We start from the raw sequence: 20,895 nt of genomic DNA on the forward strand, positions 1-20,895 counted from the left end.
AAGATATCCAATGTGCATTATAATGCAACTGCTAGTTGTTTTGTTATATTTGAGAAGCTGAAACCAGTCAATTTCTTGCACTTCACTAAATTAGTCATTGATTATAAATTAGTGGCCATGACTTTTCTACTGTGCAACTAATCGATTATTTGTCAGATTCAACAAGAAAAATATCACTTGATTTGAAAAGGTATTTGGTTGCAAATGGCTTAATGTTGGTTTTAATCAACATTGCAAAGACTTCTCTGCTTGGCAAAGCGAGTGGATGTTGACAAGGAAGTACACAAAATTACCAAAAGGTATGTGGACCCCTGAATGTTACATATCATTTCAAAACTATAGGCCTTTAATGTGGAGGTGGGGGTTGGACATGATGTTTGGAGGCAGAAGCTCCCCCAAACCATCGCCACAAAGTCAGAAGTCCTGCTGAATGAATCATCAATGAGTCTGTCGACGGCCGGAGACGACGGGGTGTATTTTCTTTGTCCTCCATGACAGTGAAACTCTTTGTGTTTTGGGCTGTGGGTCAGATAAAAGGCGACGTTTGGAGATGTCAAATTTGATAGGGAAATGATTCATCAAGGAAATAATGATGTAAACAGGTGAGCCGGTGTTTGAGTCAACTGCTTTTCTACAGTGTAGTTTGATGCTTTTCATAATTTCCCTTAACTGGAACAAAGGGCCCAAAAACCTGATTTTCTAGAATGTGAGCAGGTGTACCCCACAGACTGTGGACATAGTCACCCGTTGGTTTATGGACTGCCGTTTTTGAGGCCTCGAGTTTGCCATCATACATTTTAGCCATCGCCATCTTGTTTTTTCTTTTAACTGAATCTGAGTATTCCGGAGGAGCGACGTAGAGATGCTGTATATGTCTCTGGTAGTAGGAGCGACCTGTCTGTCACAGTGGTCCCGCCCTAAAGCTTACGGGGTAAGGATCACAATTTGACTCTAAATGGACCATAATCTACTAAATGAACATCAAGCTGTATTGAAGAAGACTTGAAACTAGAGATTGATACATAAACTCATGTTTACAATATTTACTTAGGGAATAAATCAAGAGCGAAGTAGAATCATTTTCTATAGACTTCTATACAACCAGAGGAGTCGCCCCTGGTGGTCAGGAGAGAGAATGCAGGTTTAACACAGAAACAAGGGGTGCATCCCAAGTCTCTTAATTGTCGTTTCTTCGCTCCTCGATTGAACCGGAAGTTGTTCTGCCTCGCCATCTTGACCACTGTCCCAAAGCTTTTATTCTGCTCTGAGGAGTCATGATCGAGGACCCACGAGCGCAAGCTTCCAGGAAGTGTTTTAACGCTGGACACGCCCCCTCATTGTTCATCATGTATTTGATTGGACGCTGGAGTTTCATACCAGAGTGAAGACGATTACAGATTAAACTCAAGCTATATATTATATTTGTTTTCTTATTCACCATCTGGTTAAAATATATGTTAATTGTAGGTCTGAACAACAAACGGACCACAAACAACATTCTTCATTTATAAAAATATTTGATCTGTTGTTTCCCTCAATAACTTATATGTACTTGTGAACTTGTATGTAATTAAAATCAGAGAGAGCTGGGGAGAGGAAACACTTTTATAACATGTAATGAAGAGAAACTATATTTATATTGTGGGTTATTTTATAATGATGTCACAATCAGAATTTCAAAACATACCGACGTAAATAATTAATAAATAAGACTCATTCCGCGGGTAGAAATCGATCCTGCACGTATAAGCAGGACACAGAGCACAGTATAAAAACCACACACGTATAAAATTACTCAATGCAGTTTGTTAAACAGGTAACAGACTACAGAGAAAACGTCTCCACTCTGACAGTGATGATAGCTGTCTCTTTATTAATATAAGTAGTAGTTTAACACTATTTAAATCAACTGAAAACATACGATCATTTTTATTAATATTTTAAGTGCATTTTTATTGTAATGTTTGCTAAAAATGGTCAGGACCAGAAAACAACTCCGTTACACTGATCATGTTTACAGACACAAACTCCGTCAGCTGTTAAAGCCGACTGACAGCTGATCCAGCTGTGATCAGATGTCAGTCGGCCGCAGTCATCAGAAACCGACGTCGCTTCACGTGATTCTGTCTCATGTCTCTTAAAACTACGACGCAAGGAAACGCCGCAAGTGAGGGAAACAGGGATGCAATTAAGAGACTTGGGATGGACCCATAGACTTCTATACAAACAGAGGAGTGGCCCCCTGGTGGTCAGTGGACAGAACGCACATTTTTAGACTCTTCCCCAACAGCTTCACTCTGCAGAACCAGAGGTTGCCTCCTGGTGTGTCCATATATTCGTTTTTCCACCTCACTGACCTCCCTTTGCTTGCAGGTTGTCTCGCCACACGCTGCACTATGCTGGGCCGCTTGCTGCGAGGAGGCTGCGGCCCTCTGTTTCTCCTGTGGGCCCTGACACTGCCTCTGGTTTCCCTCCACCGCTTGAACCAACACGGGAGCCCCGGCGTGCGGGACCGGCCCAAGCTGCTGCTCCTGTCCTTTGACGGCTTCCGCTGGGACTACATCGACCGAGTCCCGACGCCCAACTTCCACAACCTCATTGACAATGGCGTGTCGGTGAACCACGTGGAGAACGTGTACATCACGAAAACCTTCCCCAACCACTACAGCTTGGTGACGGGGCTGTACGCCGAGACGCACGGCATCGTGGCCAATGAGATGTACGACCCCGCCATGAACCGTTCTTTCTCCATGGAGACGGACAGTATGTACGAGCCCGTGTGGTGGGAGGAGGCGGTGCCTCTCTGGGTGACCGTCCAGAAAGCCGGAGGGCGGAGCGCCGGGGCCATGTGGCCGGGGTCCGATGTGAAGATCCACGGCCTGTTACCTAATCGGTACCTCCCGTACAACGCCTCGGTCTCCTTTGAAGCCAGAGTGGAGCGCATCGTAGAGTGGTTCTCCGCACCCAAGGAGGAGGCGGTGGATTTCGGAGTACTATACTGGGAGGAGCCGGACGAGAGCGGACACTTGTTCGGGCCTCAGAGTCCCCTCATGGACCCGATCATTGCCGACATCGACGAGAAGCTCGGCTTCCTCATCAACGAGCTGAAGAAGGCGGGGCTGTACGAGCAGGTGAACCTTGTTGTGACCAGTGACCACGGCATGGCGCAGCTGTCCCGGGACAAGATCATCGAGCTGGATGAGTATGTGAGCAGAGACCTGTACACCTGGGTGGACAAGAGCCCGGTGGTGGGGATACTGCCCAAAGAAGGTATCTCTTTAAAACCGCCTGGTCACATTCAGTGCTGTCAAGGAGTTCATGAAATGTTTGACATCTTTGTTTGGTGAGAAGCTCTGGGTCTGTCCTAAAAAAGGGGACAAAATCCACCGTCTCCGGTCTCACTAGCTAACGCGCTGTATGATTTTCCTGTGCTCCGTCTCGCAGGGAAGCTGGACGAGGTCTACGGCAAGCTTGTGGGCGCCAACCCGAACATGGTGGTGTACAAGAAGGAGAACGTTCCTGAGCGCTTCCACTATCAGCACAACATCCGGATCATGCCCATCCTCATCGAGTCCAAGGAGGGCTGGACCATCATGCAGAACAGGACCGGGCCCTTCATGTGTACGTGTTCCATTATGCTGGTTATATATTTTTTGGGGTGTTTTTTTGCAGTTGTTTCAAACAGCAGCTTCAGTTTGCTCTATTAATAGCTTCACAGGAGCTCATGTAGTTCACCAGCGGTGATTAACAAAGAAAGTATGATTTGGTTTTCACTTTAAGACGGCAGCAGTGTGTCTGTTTTTTAATATTTTTTTGTGGACGTTTGTCTTCAACCGTCACCAAGTGCTGTTATACTTTTTCCCCTCTTCAGATTAGAGATCTCAAACTGTCTTTGAGCTTTCCCTTGGAGCCAGCTCATGTTCCTGCTATCCCGGTGAAGGCTTGTTAATCAGTAAAATTATGGGTGGAGTCTGCAGCTGAGTAACCAGGATGGAGGAATTCATCTCACATCTGGTGTTTTCATGTTCTTTCATTTTCGTTATGCGTTTTCGTTATGCAGTATCTTTTGATGTATTTCCTTCCTCGTAAAAAACAAGGCAATTTTTGGAAAAATATTTAAAATCCTGCATTGTTTACGCACTATCACGTTGGCACTATGGTTGACAGAAAATAGTCCGTACATGAAACTGTTTCAGTTTTTCAAGTGTATTTAATTTTTTTGGGACAAGCAGAGTGACATGAAGTCCCATTATCTTGGAGATAAGAAACCTCTACAGCCAATATCTCAAAAACTAGGCAACTCAAACCAAAACAATATAGCGATAAATTGCACTACAGGTAAGAGGAAATGTGTGCCTTTTGGATTTTGGGGTGAACTGTCCCTTTTTAAGGCAGGATAAATCTACCCGATTGATTGTTGAACACCATGATGCAGCGTCGTTAAACCGTATTGATTTGACTAAGTGAATCCTGTAATTGCAGCGATACATTTGAGGAGCAGTAGTTATTCAGATTACGCTTTCATCAGAGGTCTATGTGCTTGTGTGTTTTGGATTTAGTTTTCATTTGTGCAGTGATTGATTGAGCAGAAACCAGTCGGCCGTAGCAAACCGTGACGGCAGTAAATCACCTGACAGCGGAGCCAGGTTCCATAACTCGGCCGCAGGTTTTTGATTTGTGGGATGTGGAAACTGGAGATCTATAGATTATGCAATGCAATAATAATTATCCAAACATTTGAACTGTTTCTTGTCTTTTCTCTCCAGTTGGGAACCACGGCTTCGACAACACCTTGCGCAGCATGCAGCCCGTGTTTGTGGCCCGGGGGCCGGCCTTTCAGCAGAATTACCTCAAGGCCTCCATGCGCTCCGTTGACCTTTACCCTCTCATGTGCCACATCCTGTCCATCGACCCGCTGCCGAACAACGGCTCCCTCTCAGACGTACAGGACATGCTATCCCAGGAGCCGCCTCTGTCCACGGCCAGTGAGCCTCCCGGGGCCAGTGCCGCGCCCAGGCTCGACGTCCCTCCCCGTGGCAACGTCCACTCCTACGCGCCCGTTGTGGGTTCCTTCCTCGGCGTGGTGATGGTGCTGGCCTTCCTGGTGGTCTACATAAAGCAAGTGACCCTCAAGCAGCTGCCCTCGCTAAAACACAGGAGCAGGGAGATGTCACAGCCCTTGCTGCAGGAGGACCTGCACCTGTAGCCGGAGAGGGGGGAACGTAAAAGAAGAGGAGGTATCGCTCCCCAAGGTAGTCCACTCTGTCCAGAAGCATCCCCCCAACCCAAACGCCTCCCTTACACGACTAAATGCCATTGTGCTGCTCTGTTAGTTGGAGATGAAGGGAATCCAGTGTAATCACGTGAAGATGTGCTTCTGGCTTGCTTCATTGTGAGGGAAATGCCTAGGGTTTGCTTCTGGTGCAGGCTTCATCAAGATAAAACACTTTTACATGGGCTTTATAGTGGCTTTGCTTTGATTGTGCATTTTACCCAATATCATCTTGTCAGTGTCATAGTCATAGTCACTTTATAAGTAAGACTTCAAAGTTAAGAGTAGGATTTGTAGGCCTGTGATTCTAGAACGTATGAACCTTTGTTCGCCAAAAGCTGGGACTTTGAGAAAATGGAGGTGTCCGCATGCTCGAAACAAACTTGGAAGATACAGATCCCCCCTCGGGTTTCGGCACAATATGCAAATGTATGCTTTTGTCGTTGCCGATCTCTGACAACATCACATTGTAAACAACCAGTCCGTGTTTGAATCGACAGAAGAGCCGGTAACGTGGCCAATGAACGAAGGTACTGCCAGGTACATTATGATGCGTTCAGGCTCTGTTCACTGACTTCAAAGTCGTTAAAATGATTTTTGGGACCGTAGCAAATAAAATAAAAAAGAAACAGCTTTGAGCCTTGTAGAATAGCTGCTATAATGAAACAACAAAGGGAACTGTATCTGACAATATTGATCATCAATGATTGGCAAAAATAACGTAATCAGGGATCTGTAAAAGTTAGATTTGCTCCCTTTTTTCTTTTGTGCTCCTCGATCTGTGAGTTTTATGATCCGTTGCTTCACTGGTGAAAGTGATTAAAGGTCTTTCCTTGGTGGCATATAGTGCTGCACATGTGAGGAATGCTAACCGATATCTTGCAGCTGAAGTTCTTCTGCGTACTTGTGTTCGTTTTTTGGAAAGTTATTGTCGAGCCGGAGGGGGAGCCAAATAAACTAAAAAATACATACATTTAAATAGCACTTTTCAAAACGGACGTTACAAAGTGCCTCACAGACGCTATGAAGCAACCCAAACACTGTGTTTGAAGCATATCGACACCTTTTTAATTTCCCGGCAGTATAAAGCGGTTCGGACGGCAGTAGACGCTTTTTTAAATCCATGCAAAACGGATTTGTGTGTCATAAGGGGAACGACGGAACGGGGCCTTCTCAGATTTATTTTTATTTTTTTTTTTTTTTTTGGGGGTACCAATTGTTCTACTTGTGGTCTGAGCACTGAATTAGTAGTTACTTTGAAATATATAAATGCTGTGATGAATCGGAAAAGTATTTAAAATGAATTAAGTGTCAGGCGGTCGATTGGTGTGTGTTATTTTTTTTATGTTCCATGGAAGCAGGTGTTCCACTAAAGAGTCCTTCAGTGTGCCAGGCAGCCGCTCATACGCGTAGGTATAGTCCCATCACGACCTTTGCCCTTTAGTCGTGAGTCGCCATTTGCCTTCTTAACCTGACGGAGAGCATTTTTCTAAATGTGCAATCGTTTGTGCGTCAAGTCTTTTTTTTTCTTTCTTTTCTGTAGAAGTTATGTTTGGAGGACATTTTTCTGTGTAGATGACCGTGTTCAACCCTCTTTGTTATTTGTTAGTGAAATGTGAAGTGCAATTGCTGTGGGTCAGTATTTCTTCATATCGGGATTTAAAGGGTTTAGTTGTTGCTCGGTCGAGGAGAATATTTCGGCATGACTTGCAGGAACTGTTCCCCTGATTTGCACTACAGGATCGACATGACACAGAATGAAGGGGCAGTGAGTAGCTGGATGAGGTCATGTTTAACTTGCACTTCTTGTTGGTAGTTGCTATTTGAAATTATGAAAAAAAAATGAGGTGCCTCTTGCACCAATTAGAATCAGTTAATACAATTCTTCTAATATTTTGTTCGGAAATTGTTTTTTTTCTTCTGCTTGTGCTTTTAGATGCATTGATTAATACTTGTGCCCCCCCCCCAAAAGATGACAGAAATCACTGTGATATAGACTGTTTACAAAATTTAAATTCAGAAATTGAAAGCATTTATGTGGATTTTTTTCTTCTTCTTCTTGTTGACAGAGAAATAAACAATGAATTTGAAATTGTTGGAAAAGAACAAATTGTTCGTTCTGGTTTATCTCAGTTGATTATTAACTTGGGTTTAAAATTAATATGATTTACAAATTAACTATCTTTGCCATGTTGATACAATTAAAGACCTATGTGAAACTGAGCAATTTGTATTGAATTTTGTGTGTGTGTGTGTGTGTGTGTGTGTGTGATACCATGGCCTTTGCGCATGTTCCTAGTGCAGACCATTTGTGTTTTCATCACTTTCCTCTCACAGATTCACAGAAAAGAGGCCAAAAAGTTTAAAATATCTGCTTCAGAAGGCTGAAAAAAGCATGTAAAAAAATTGCACTAATTATGTGGCATGAACATGACTGAATTCGTACAGTTCATTTAATTATCAATAACTGAAAAAGACAAAGCAGAAAGAATGTTAGAATAATGATATACGCAATTGAAACCTTTTTGTTTGAGAAAATAATTACATGAGAGGTGGACTTTTAACATAATGCTGAATATAGCAGTTGTCTGTTAACACTTCTAATTAAATGGGTATTTATGAATTAATAAACGGCACACATTCAATATATATTAAAACATTAAATCTAAATCTTAAATTATGACACTATCCTCCCTTCAGCAAGAATAAAAAATAAATAACTTCATATATTTTGACCATGTTCTCCCCCTCTAATGATTTCCGTACAGTCCCTTTAGAAATATTATTAGCGCATAAAATTTAAATTGTACCAATGAACCAAACTTGTGTCTTGCTTCCATTAAAGTGAACTAGTCCTTTCAAATATTTGGATGTGATTAATTACACATTAATTAAGATACTTCTGGTAGCTTGAAGTACCTTAACAAAATTGAAAATATAAATAGTGACGATTATAAATTGTTCCAATTCGGAGTAGATTAAGAGTAACAAATATATCAATCTGTTCCTTGTACTCGGGAGGTGTTTATTTGAGCTGATGTGTCTTCACTTGCCAATGTGCCCTTGAAGGCCTTGGCTTTTGCATGAATCACTTGTTAACTCGCAGGGGTCAAAGGTCTACGTGAGTTATCGCTGGAATTTGCCCGGACGCTCAGTCAGGCAGAGGCAGACGCGACTGTGTGCCAGCACCTCAGCACGCTCAACCCTCCAGGTCCGCCAGAAAAAGAAAAAAAACATCCCCAAAGCCCCCCAAAAAACGAAACATGGACAACGTCTATGACACACTGGATGATGGACGCGCGCACGAGGAGCGCCGCGATGGAGCGGGCAGCCCCGACCGAGCGCCCGCGCACGAGCACTCCGGTGAGGCGAAGGAGCCGCTGTACAGCGAGGTGCAGGTCCACGCCGCGGCGGAGGGAATGCGCAGCTCGCCGGACTACATGGACACCAGGGACCAGGACCAGCGAAGCAGCTCCTCGTCCTCCTCATCCAGCGACGAAGACGAGGAGGCCAAAGCTGAGGAAGAGGTTAAAGTCGAGGAAGTGGTTAAAGCAGAGGAAGAGGTTAAAGCAGAGGAAGTGGCACAGGTGAGCGTAGAGGTGGAGGTGGAGGATGCGCGCAGCGGATCCAGGCGCTCGTCGGCCTCCTCGGCATGCTCCGCGTCACCGGGAGACCCGTGCGACGACCCGCCGGTCCAGCCGAGGCTGCGGGAAGAAGATGAGGACGAAGCGGGACGTGATGGGATGCTGATGGCGTTCACCCTCTCCAGCAGCGACGCCGCGCCGAAGGAGGAGTCCGTCGACTACAGCCTGAAGACTCTGGAGAACGTCACGCTCGATGAGAGCAGCGCTGCGCCAGATGGTCCCGAGCAGCCGGACATCTCCCTGTTCGTCAAGGTAAGTCACGCGCATGAAGCCCCTCTGTGCAGGCTCCACCCGGACCATGCAACCAGGGGTTATACGCTCAGCACGAGGCAGCAGACAAACGCAGCTGCCGCAAAGTTAGTTTCCCCCTGATGAACTCAGCTCTATGTTGCTCCCATTTGTCCAAAAAGTTCCTTGGAGGCATATTGCGTGTGAATCCCTCATTTTTATCCACTTGAACGGCTCCTGATGTATTCTTAAGTGTTATGGTTGGACCACAAGTGCAACATTCAAAATCTTTCTTCAACATTTTAGCCTCATGATCCACTCAAATACCAAAAGTAAAAGTTCCCATGTCGCATAATGGCTCATCACTGTGTAGAAGGTGGAGGTCCTTTTAATTACTTTATGCTGCTTGTGACTTTATGTCTGGGATCAATAAAGTCTTATCTTGACCTATAATAATTAATCATAATTGATGTATTTGTATTACTATTATTATTGTTTAATGTATTGATTTATTTTATTATTAATCTTAATACTTATCAAATGCAGTGTAGTAAATCGTACTTATAGCTTATTACAACATCTGATTGCTTCTGTTGCATATCAAAGATTAGTTCATATGAGTGACACCGTCCAAAAGTGGCACGTTCGTCTGACCATAAATATGACTAATCGCCACATTAGCGTCTGAGGTCACAACGTGATGATGATCACATAAAGTAATCTGGAACAGTGACTGATATGCAAAAGGAATTTCACAAAAATCATACAGTAATAACTAACGTGAAGCAGAAATATTTAAAACAGATCAGAACTAATGATGTTGGGAGAAGAGAAGAAGCGCTATAAAAAAGGAGGCTAACTTCTATGTAAAGAGCTTGAAATAGAGTCGTATCAACTTATTTATAACCAGTGTACACATGGTTTACTGTTGAAGGCTAACTAGAAGGTGACCTCCAGTTCTGTGAAGTGAAGCTAATGGGGATATGCCTCAAACCTGCAGTCTCTCTCCTGTCCACCAGGGGCGACTCCTCTGGTTGTTTAGACGTCTATATAAAATTACTCTACTTCTCTCTTGATTTATTCCCTCAGTAAACATTGTAAACATGAGTTCATGTCTCAATCTCTAGTTTCAAGTGTTCTTCAATACAGCATGATGTTCATTTAGTAGATTATGGTCCATTTAAAGTCAAATTGTGATCCTTACCCCGTATGCTTTAGGCTACTGTGACAGACAGGTGGCTCCTACTACCAGAGACATATACAGCATCTCTACGGTCACTTCAGTTCATCAGTTAAAAGAAAAAACAAGATGGCGACGCCTAAAATCTCTAGTTTCAAGTCTTCTTCAATACAGCATGATGTTCATTTAGTAAATCATGGTAATTTAGAGTCAAACAGAACATAAAGCAGGGTATGCTTTAGGGGCGGGGTTACAAGGTGATTGACAGGTGGCTATAACAGTGTATGTCCCGTTATCCAGTTCACAGTGCGTTTTCAGTTCATGAAAGATAATTGTAACGTTTGTGGGTCGCCTCGTAGCTACACCGTGTTACTTCTGGTTGCAAAAAAACAAACAAGATGGCGACAGCCGAGGTGCTCCAACCCAAAGTTTCAAAAGTGTTTCTCCGCCAACCAATGAGTGACGTACGGATGATGTCATATACAGTCTGACTTCAGAGGTTTTTAAATCAGACTTTTCAAAGCAAGTTATGAGAAACACATGTACTAAACCAATATTGCAGTATTAAATACATTTAAAACTATATATATGACAGTGTTGTTTTTAGTAAGAAATGTCAGAAGCAGGGATCTCTTGTGTCAGAAGCTTTGTCGGTGACTTTAACCTGCAGGCAGCCTGCTGTAATAATTAACTCCTTTAGAAACCATAGAAACCAGGAGGTGAACTCCAAGTCTGAGCAAATCCCACTGTGTGCTTTTTCTGCCTCTCTGATAGAGCTGGTCTGGGAGCTGTGAGCTCCTATCAGCACCCGCAGGGGTCACTTTGCTGATTGGGCAACAGAGATTGAGGTTCAGTGGGCAGGGTTTAAGGAGCTCAACAAAAGGCCTCGTAAGAGGAAACGACCTCCATAGCTTGCGCTAAATCGTAAAAACCCCTCTTTGCATTATATCAGTATTAGCCTTTAGCCTTGGCAAATCCAACGTTTCATGAACATCATATCTTCACCCGTTTTCTTGAGAAACATCGGTGGCATTTGGGATTAGAGGTGTGCTATCTGGATGTAGTTACATGACGATTACGATAAACGGACCATAGTTCAGCACGGAGGTGACAACACTTCCCCGCGTACCACCCCACCGTCCACCCTGTCCAACCCGTGGGCGGATTTCCCAACAGTATAATCTCCAGCAGTCGCCATAAACCGAAGCAAGCTATGCTATAAAAACAGGGAGGGTGTTGGTGGTTCGTCGTTTGTCGATGCTGAAACCCGGCGTGGCTCCTCTGCTGCAGAAAAGGCTATCGCTACAACCACTTATGAGCGTTTTTTAATCTTTGTAATATTCTGATACAGTATGATAACAACTCCACTTGAGATAACGCCACCGTGGAAGATGCTGATGCAGCCACTGAAAGTTTGTACAGCCATGTCATCGTATTACTTGGGTTTGTCGTCACTATTAAGACAATGTTACATTTTATGGACCGCAGACGGTATGATAGTGATGAGATGGTTGGGCTGTCGGAGAGTTCAAACACTCCCCTCCACCTCAGCTCTGGAAAGATACAACATGCTGGTTACTGTTTGATGTTCAGGTGAATGATTAGCCCGACAAGTCAGTGATTGAGCTTCCTTTTGTCTCGAGAGGACACAAAAAACCAAGGACGTTTCTTCTTAAACCCTTAATGGTTTTATGATCATCACGGATTTAGATATTTTGGTTCACACTCTTGAGTTGACATGATTGATATCACTGTCATATCTGTATGGTGAGTGTACAGCCATCTTAGCTTAGCACAAAGACTGGAAAAGGGGGGAAACTGCTAGCGCTGTTAACAAAATGCCCCTAAAGCACCGTGAAAGCTCAATGATTAACCCATGGATAGTCATTAATATGAGGGTAAGCGACCTTCTCATCAAACCGACAGCAAGAAAGAAAAATACGTATTACCAACAATGTCTCACCATTCATTTCGTTTACATGATGCAGTTTGTTCTTTCTGTTTAAAAAATGTAACGGTTTGTTTCATGTCTGTTACATCTTACCAGTCTGTGAGATTTCAGAAATGTGGGACCAAAAAGTTGTAGTTTTACAAGGAGTTATGTGCCACACTTCTTCTTGGCCTTTGGACAGAGCCAGGTTAGCTCTTAGCTTTCCCGCTGTCATTATGCTAAGCTAAGCTATTTGGATGCTGGCTGCAGCTGTGCATTTATAGACCACACTGTGCATTCAACAAGTGTTCACACACACTTGCATCCTTTTTCACATTTTGTTGCAATTGTGGAGACACAACCTAATGCCAAAATAGTATGTATTTTTTTTAAACTAAATTTAAAAGAAATATCACATTTTATCCAGAGGCTTCGAGTCGTCTTGGTTTATGACCAGAGCCTTGCATTTGGGGATTTTCTGCTTCGTCAGGTTGGATGGGGAACAGACCTTTCCAGGAAACTCCAGAGATCTTGGATTGAGTTCAAGCCCATGCAGCGCTCTGTCGGGGCCACTCAAAAGGACATTTTACAGAAAGTAACTCCTGCTTCGTCTCGGCTCCATGCTTGAGGTCGTTGTCCCGTTGGAAGGCGATGGATTTGCTCAGGCGATGAGAGACCTCGTTGTTTCAAACTTCTTCCATTACAGTATCATGAGACACTTTTTTCAGATATTATTTTGTGTAGCCTCCATCAGATTTGTGCCTCTGTACAATCATTGTCTCTGAGCTCTGAATGCAGGTCGTGGCTTTTATTTTTGCTCTGATGTCTGCTGTGAGACCAGAACCAGGCGTCCAGTCGACCTGTAGGAACGTCTCAAAGGGAAGAGCGAGAGACGTGGGAGGCCCCGGTGCTGAGGCACCAGAGTCAGGTTTAAAACCCTGTGTTCACTTTGTCATTTTGGGATATTGAGTGTAGATTGACGGGGCAATGTTTTGATATTTTCCCCAAATGTCAAACTATTGTTTTGAACATTAAATCAGCTAAAGTCAGTGTCATATCAAGTGTGCAAAAGAGCTTCTTTAAAAACTCCAAAGATGCAGTTGTACACATGGGTAAAAGGTTTTCTTTTCATTGATGCCAAATTCTGAATCTGAAGACATCATCGGTATCGTGTATTATTTTCATTAAGTGGGTTCTGTGAGGCCTATTGAGACCCAACTTTGATTAAGACCTCTTCAAATAACACATTTAGAAAGCACTCAACATAAACACTGATAATGATCTCCTCCTAGCGGCTCAGTAATTGGTTTGTGCTGCATGTCGGCACGTCAGCCAGTAGAGGGGGCTGCTCTATAAATAGAATAAAAAAGAAACCCAGTTGAAACCGCTCTCTCTCTCTCTCTCTTTCTCTCTCTCTCTCTTTCTATTCTTTCATCTGACTTTCAAATTCGCAGATGATGAGAGATTTTGTTTCTGGGTAAATCTCTCATAAACACTGCGCCCATGTGTGCTGATGAAGATTTTAGCTTTATTTATTTGTGTTGCCCTACTTTGGCCCTTTTGCGTAAAATGAACGGCAATTCTGGCCTTAAAACCAAAGACAAGCGTCAATAATTCACAGAGGAATCCTCTCCGGGTCTCCTCCTGATGGTCAAATATAACCTGCCTCAATCAGCCCAATGTGTGAACATTCATTTAATATGAAAAAATAGAAGCTTTTGCATGTTATATTTGATGTTTGAGATATGGCCGGATCTGACCACGAAAAGCAAAGACGCTAAAGAAAAATAAGAAAGTGAGGCGACCAGTTTAGGAGAGACAAGACAGACAGACAGGAGAGGTGTGTGTGTGTGTGTGTGTGTGTGTGTGTGTGTGTGTGTGTGTGTGTGTGCGTGTGTGTGCGTGTGTGTGTGTGTGTGTGTGTTAGAGGGGAGTTTGGTTGCAGCGGTGGGAAGAGCGGGATGGGGCTCCACCCCCCCGGGCTATAGACTGACACCTGTTCTCCACTTTGTGTCAGTGAGCAGTAGCTCTGCTCTCCATCTGTGTCTAAATCAGAGCACGGGGCGCCACCTGCCACCTGGACCGGACACCACAAAGGAAGACGACCCTCGCCGGACCCAAAAGGTGGTGGAGGTCATCCAATCAGGGACGAGGAAACAAGCACGGCTTCTTACAGGATCCCCTTGGCAGCGGAGATAATCTCACAGAATATATCTTCTTTTTTTTTTCTTAATTATTTTTCTGGAGAATGTAGACCTTATCAATGACAAGCAAAGGACTGTAGTTAAAATAAAATAGAAAAGACTCAAGGACAGAGCCAAAAGCAGGCATCATGTCCACAAACAGTCAAGACAGAGAGCCTGATATCGAGCTGTTTGTGAAGGTAAGACGGAGACTCAACTGTGGCTATGTGAAGTTTTAATGAAATATATAGAGACAGTATATGAGCAGGACTCCAGTGCAGCACTGCGTGTGGTGGAAAGCTTGTGTAACTCAATAGTGGAGGTAGAGTTACAGTGGCACACTGCTCCATGTTGACCCAGGGTTGTTGTGACAGTGATACTAAAGCTGCTCGCTGATGGTGGGCCGTTGCTCCATATTACACATTAAAAGGCAGTCAGACCTTTGAAAAAGGAAATTCACTGGCAGTGCATGGCTCACAATCAAATAATTAAACCACTCTGCTCTCGTATATTCAAGTATCCCTGACATTTAATTTTATTTATTTCTGTCGCTGATCAATAGATGCTCCAGATTATCTCCTGAAATAGAGCAAACATGACAGTGCTGTTTGGTTCTCCACAACAAGATGCACTTGAGGCCCGGTGGGAAATGTTAGAGGCAGATAAGAAACCTACCTGAGGCAGATGAGGAGGAGGGAAGCAGGTGGAGGAGCTCACCGCCTGGATGCACTGACCCAATTAGCTGGTGTGTAGGCCGCTTTCTGACAATCCACCTCCTGGGAAAGCGGTCGGCCGGGTAACTGGAAGCCGACCGACACTCGGCTTCATTGCCATTAACAATGTTGTTTCATCACACTCTTAAAACACTGTAACTACATGATTATTATTTTTTTTTTTTACATTTTGGCAAAAATGTAAAGCTGCTACTCTTGCTATAGACCAATGGTTCTCAAACTGTGGGTACTATGGCTCACACACATCTGCACTCATTAAATTATTTGAAAAAGCACGGATGGAGGGGAGGAGTCACAAAAAGGTATTTCAATAAAAATTCAGCATGGATCATTTTGTTACAATTTTGTTGGGGCAGTGGGGCATGAACATTTTTCTTCCTCCAAAGTGGGGCGTGACAAAACAAGTTTGAGAACCACTGGTATAGACTCATGCTTGGCTATATATGTGAGGTGTGCTGGCCTCAAAAGTCTGATACAGACCTTGTATGTGGTTTCCTTAGCTAAAGCCCAGATATGAATCCCCCCTCATGCTGCCATCTGAGATGTGCCCTGCATGGACAGAGCACTATACTACATGGTTGCACCTCCTTAAATGACCGCTGCTGCATACAATTTAAACTTTCACTGGACCAAAATATAACGACGCAAGATATCTGGGTTATCCAATGAAAGAAGATTGGTTGCATCATGTGATCCAGCATTTTTTTTTGGATGGGGCTTGACTAATAGTCGGGGTATACCTCGTCCTCTGCTGCTACCATTTTGACCTTTCTCATTCTACTTTGTCTTCTTCAGTCCCCAAACCTTGTGGAAGTATAAGACTGAAATACCGTAAAAACACTCGTACATTTTGCCTTCTTTAGTCATCAAAGTAGCTGAAAGACCTCAATGTGTCATTTATTTCTGCAGTGCCACCCTGTTTAATGCATGGCACTTATTGTGCAAATTGTACAATAAAGTTCTGTTAAATAAAACAAAAATAAAAACGTGTTTTAATAGCATTCATAAAGCACTTGAGAAAAGAAAAATGGCAAGATGCTCTAACACCCTAACCCAGGTACAGTGAAGTATACATATACATGTGTGCACTAGGTGCCCATGGGCCCTGTGTGTGTGTGTGTGTGTGTGTGTGTGTGTGTGTGTGTGTGTGTGTGTGTGTGTGTGTGTGTGTGTGTGTGTGTGTGTGTGTGTGTGTGTGAGTGAGTGAGTGAGTGAGTGAGTGAGTGAGTGAGTGAGTGAGTGAGTGAGTGAGTGAGAGAGAGAGAAAGAGAGGGTGAGTGTGTGAGCTTTTGTTCCCCGTGTTCTAGATGTTGATTGGCCATTATCAGCGGCTCGTATTGTGTTACCGCTAGGCTGCATGGCCTAGCGCAGGGCATCAATGGCCGCTGTGCATACAGTCGGCTCAGCAACTTTTAGGCCGACAGCTGTGTTTTCTGGTGTTTGCGAGGAGCGGCTTCAGCTGCACGTGGACTGAATGGCAAACAAAAATTCAGTTGTTTATCTTCTATCGTTGGTGCTGCTACCAAGTCAATCATTTAATGTCATTTGTGTTGTTAACCATCTCCAATATATAATTTACAGCTCTGCATGTACATGAATTCATCTTGTTTCTTGAATAGTTTAGTTTACGAATCATTGATGGTATTAAACGAAGGAAACTTTCTCTGTTGACCTTGAGGTCATTGCACTTATTGTGCTGCGTGTTGTGGACCTATCGGTGACTGCAGGGCCTCAGGTCTGACCCTGCAGTCTGCGCCCCGCCGGCCAGTGAACCAGGTGATGGAATCACTATGTATAATTCAGGTGGACCATGTGGGTCAGGTGTCAGGCTGCTGCTCTGCTGTGTGTCCACACATGAAGGGCAGGGCGAGACCAAGTCAAGACCCAGGCAGGGCAGGGTGAGACCGAGGCCCAATCTCAATGTCCCCCTTGAACCCTCAAACCCTGAACCCTCAGGGACTTACTGATGTCAGATGCTAAGTGGCTGAGTGTGAGAGGCTGTGAGGGCTTGAACTGGTGTGAATATTACAGCACTTTGCTGCAACATATCACGTGACTATATTTTCTTTAGAATACTTTTTATTCACTGATTTGAACGTCATTTTAAATAATCTATTTACTCGTTTTTGTCAAAACGAAATGTTTGATGAATGTGAAAAAAATATTATTATATATATTTTCTGCTTGCATTCCTCTGATTTCATGTGTTTTTATGTTCCATCTGTAATCCGTAATGTTGTAGTGTAAATGTATTTTATCGGGCTGAACGCCCACGTGTCTCTTTGTTTACCTTTTTTTTTTTTTACATCTTCATGCTTCCATTAGGAACTGCGTGTTTAACGTCACATTGCAATGAACTGTGAGTAATTCCATTAGGCAAAGTCAGCATGACTTACGGAAAGGGATCATAAAGGGCTCAAAATGTCTGCCAGAGAGCCCTCAAGCACTCGACGATGTGACAGTGGAACAGCCCTAAACCCTCAAGGACTTCGCGGGAGCGCGCCTCAAAGTCCGTGATTCTGTAAGGGTGGAGATTGAGATTGGGCCCAAGTCAAGACCTAGACCAGGGCAGGGTGAGACCAAGTCAAGACCCAGGCAGGGCAGGCAGGGTGAAACCAAGTCAGAACCTAGACCAGGGCAGGGCGAGACCAAGTCAAGACCTAGACCAAGGCCAGAACGGTGAGAGTCCCACACTGCATAATACTTGAGATTACAGGTTAAAGTCCGAGACCTTCGTAAAGTGATCTTGAGACCAAGACAGATCTCAAGTACTACAGCAGTCTACCTGCCATATGTGTGAAATAATACTGAGTGTACTTTTGGTTTGACGTATCAGGGATGTAAGGGTGACGTATTTATGTGTGTTTGCGTCGTATTTTCCCGGAACGACCTTACTAGTCAAATAAGAGTCAAAGATATCAGTCAGCTAACTCCAATATGTATTTAATAGTTAGCAGCAAGGTTGTCAACCTTGAGCCCAACGACCCAAAGCTGCTGTAGTATGACTCGAGTCATTTGATGATTAGTTTCCAGAGTAAATCAATTTCCTTGTCATCAGATGTCTTGTTTTGTCCAACCAACACTCCCAAAACCAAAGAGAATCCATTTCCTGCGATGTAAGGCACATTTTAGAGCCTGGCACCTTCAGATAGATTATTTTTCCAATCGATTATTCACCAAAATCAACGCAGCTCCAATGTTGAAATGTGCCGACTCAGCTCTTTGTCTGTGTTTCCACTCTGCGTGACTTGTCTGACGTGTTTTCTTCTTCTGTATTTTCTGTGTGCAGGCCGGCAACGACGGGGAAAGCATTGGCAACTGTCCCTTCTCTCAGCGCCTCTTCATGATCCTCTGGCTCAAAGGAGTCGTGTTCAACGTCACCACCGTCGACCTCAAAAGGTCAGCACGGTTGGGACTAATGGAGACACCCCCAACCCAACACCCACAAACCCAACACCTCCTTTTTCTACCTCTGTGTCCCTCTGCAGGAAGCCGGCAGATCTGCACAACCTGGCACCGGGGACACACCCTCCTTTCCTGACCTTCGACGGAGAAGTCAAGACCGATATCAACAAGATCGAGGAGTTCCTGGAGGAAACGCTCTGTCCTCCAAAGTAATTCAGCTGGATGGTTTTAACAGCACGTAGTTTTTTTTTTATGGTATCGCCGACTTGCACACACGCTGATTTTATTTCACCTCAGCGACACTGCTGAAAGGACAGGAAACGCTTTACGCTCAATAAAAGCAAAATTTGTGCCGCATTCGTCAAATGATATGGCTGTTTGTTGTTTATGGCCGCTGTAAATCTTTTATGAATGAGTGCGTGTGCGTGTGTCTCAGACACACACACTTGTAACTGTATACAATTTATTGTGCTGCAAGTTGTTGTGTGACATTTTTTGAAAAATCTAGATTTATTTATGTATGGTATTTTCATTCCCAAGAAGAAGAAGAAGAAAAAAGCGAGAAATAAATCCGAGCCAGTAGTTGCCTGAGAAAACCGTCAGATCAACTTAATCTTTCTTTTACTGCCTGTAAAGTTTCTTGCATTATAAATGGAGCTGAGTGTGAGAGCGCTTGAGGGGCGGCCGGCCAACTCGGTGTGAGTGTGTAACATGCTTATAGTCTGAGCTGAGCTCCAGTCCAGGTGTTAATGCCATCCAGATGGTTTCGGTCTGCCTGCGTCTCTGACTGCGTCTCCCCCGTCTGCTCAGGTATCCCAAACTAGCCGCCAAGCAGAGGGAGTCGAACACAGCTGGAAACGACATCTTCGCCAAGTTCTCAGCCTACATCAAGAACACCAAACCAGAGGGCAACGCCGGTGGGCCGCTCGTTTTGTGCCATTCACACTCACATAGTCACACGCAACAGAAAAAAAGGAATATATATATATATATGACAGCTGTTATTAAGTTCATCCACTAGGTAGTAGCAGAGTCCAGTGTTTGAGACTTGCTTTATTTTGCTGTGCTGCCATCTAGTGAGATTGTCACCACACACACACTTTTACCTTGCAGCAGTATTGTGCTTTAATGTGTGTGTGTGTGACTTGTGTGCTCAGTCCTGGAGAAAGGCTTGACCAAGGCCCTGAAGAAGCTGGACGACTACCTGAATAGCACCTTGCCGGATGAGATCGATGCCGACAGCATGGAGGAGGAGAAGGGCTCCAACCGATGCTTCCTCGACGGCGGCGAGCTCACCCTCGCAGACTGCAATCTGCTGCCCAAACTGCACATCGTCAAGGTAGAGACGGGAGGGTCTGGGATGTCAGGTGGCTCGTTTTAAAGGTGCAGTGTGTCAGAGCCAGTGTTTGGTTTGTCCGTTCTGGGCTGCCGTAGAAACCAACTCTGAGAGCACATTCTCCGTATAGAGACTTAAACCACTAATTTTAAAGATTTTTTTTTTTTTTTAATAAAAAATAAATAAATAAAAAGAAAAGCTTGTTAATATTATATTCCATTTCTGCCAACACTGTTCCTTTATAAACATCGAGAAAATTAGTATTTGATTAATATTATCTTGCACATCAAGTACTCATGTTTGTGGCTATTTTAAGGTAAACAATTAAAACACGGCATTCCTAATAATTTGAAAGTAATTTACTCCCCATTTAGCATTGCACAAAATCGGATGGTACGGTTATAAAACTAAAGGATTTTAAATGTCTGACAAATAAAAATTACAATCCAGTTTGTCCCCGATGAGTTCCAGCTTTTGTCCTTCCTCTCCCAGGTCGTCGCTAAGAAGTACCGCAACTACGACATCCCCTCCGACATGTCGGGCGTGTGGCGGTATCTGAAGAACGCCTACACGCGCGACGAGTTCACCAACACCTGCGCCGCCGACGGCGAGATCGAGACCGCCTACAAGGACGTGGCGAGGAGGTTGGCCAAGTAGCTCGCCAAGCGGGCTCGAACTCGAAGATAAACTAGTGATACAGCACACACAAAATATACACACACATGTGACTGTCCCTTTTGAGTCTTCTTCAGTGGCATTTCCAGGAACCAGGAATGTTTTTTTGGGTCGTGTCAGACGTTTTCGGGCCTTTACGGCTCTACACGGCACGTTTAATGTAGTTTGCAAAAAAAAATACAAGCTGCTGGTGTCAGGGTCGTTCTCTTTATTTATTCCTACGCCCACAGAAGTCTAGTCTGACTCTGGTGTTTATGATCACGCCTTTGGCTCCCGGGGAAGACGCCTCGATCCACCTACGATTGATT

At 44.1% G+C, this 20,895-nt stretch overlaps 2 protein-coding genes across 2 annotated transcripts; both read left to right on the forward strand.

Moving 5' to 3' along the window:
- Positions 1–2,396: 2,396 nt before the first annotated feature.
- enpp5 (ectonucleotide pyrophosphatase/phosphodiesterase 5) lies at positions 2,397–5,206 on the forward strand (the record flags this gene model as incomplete). Its single annotated transcript, XM_079215299.1, has 3 exons — positions 2,397–3,270; positions 3,445–3,621; positions 4,767–5,206. 3 exons carry the CDS (start codon positions 2,397–2,399, stop codon positions 5,204–5,206), a joined length of 1,491 nt encoding a protein of 496 aa, XP_079071425.1.
- A 9,380-nt stretch (positions 5,207–14,586) lies between these two features.
- Positions 14,587–20,569, forward strand: clic5b (chloride intracellular channel 5b; the record flags this gene model as incomplete). The annotated part of the gene is made up of 6 exons (XM_079215301.1): positions 14,587–14,637; positions 18,461–18,570; positions 18,660–18,785; positions 19,387–19,493; positions 19,734–19,915; positions 20,405–20,569. 6 exons carry the CDS (start codon positions 14,587–14,589, stop codon positions 20,567–20,569), a joined length of 741 nt encoding a protein of 246 aa, XP_079071427.1.
- Positions 20,570–20,895: the final 326 nt, after the last annotated feature.

The sequence above is a fragment of the Taurulus bubalis genome (genome assembly GCF_910589615.1).
Source record: "Taurulus bubalis genome assembly, chromosome: 3".
Lineage (NCBI taxonomy): Eukaryota > Metazoa > Chordata > Actinopteri > Perciformes > Cottidae > Taurulus > Taurulus bubalis.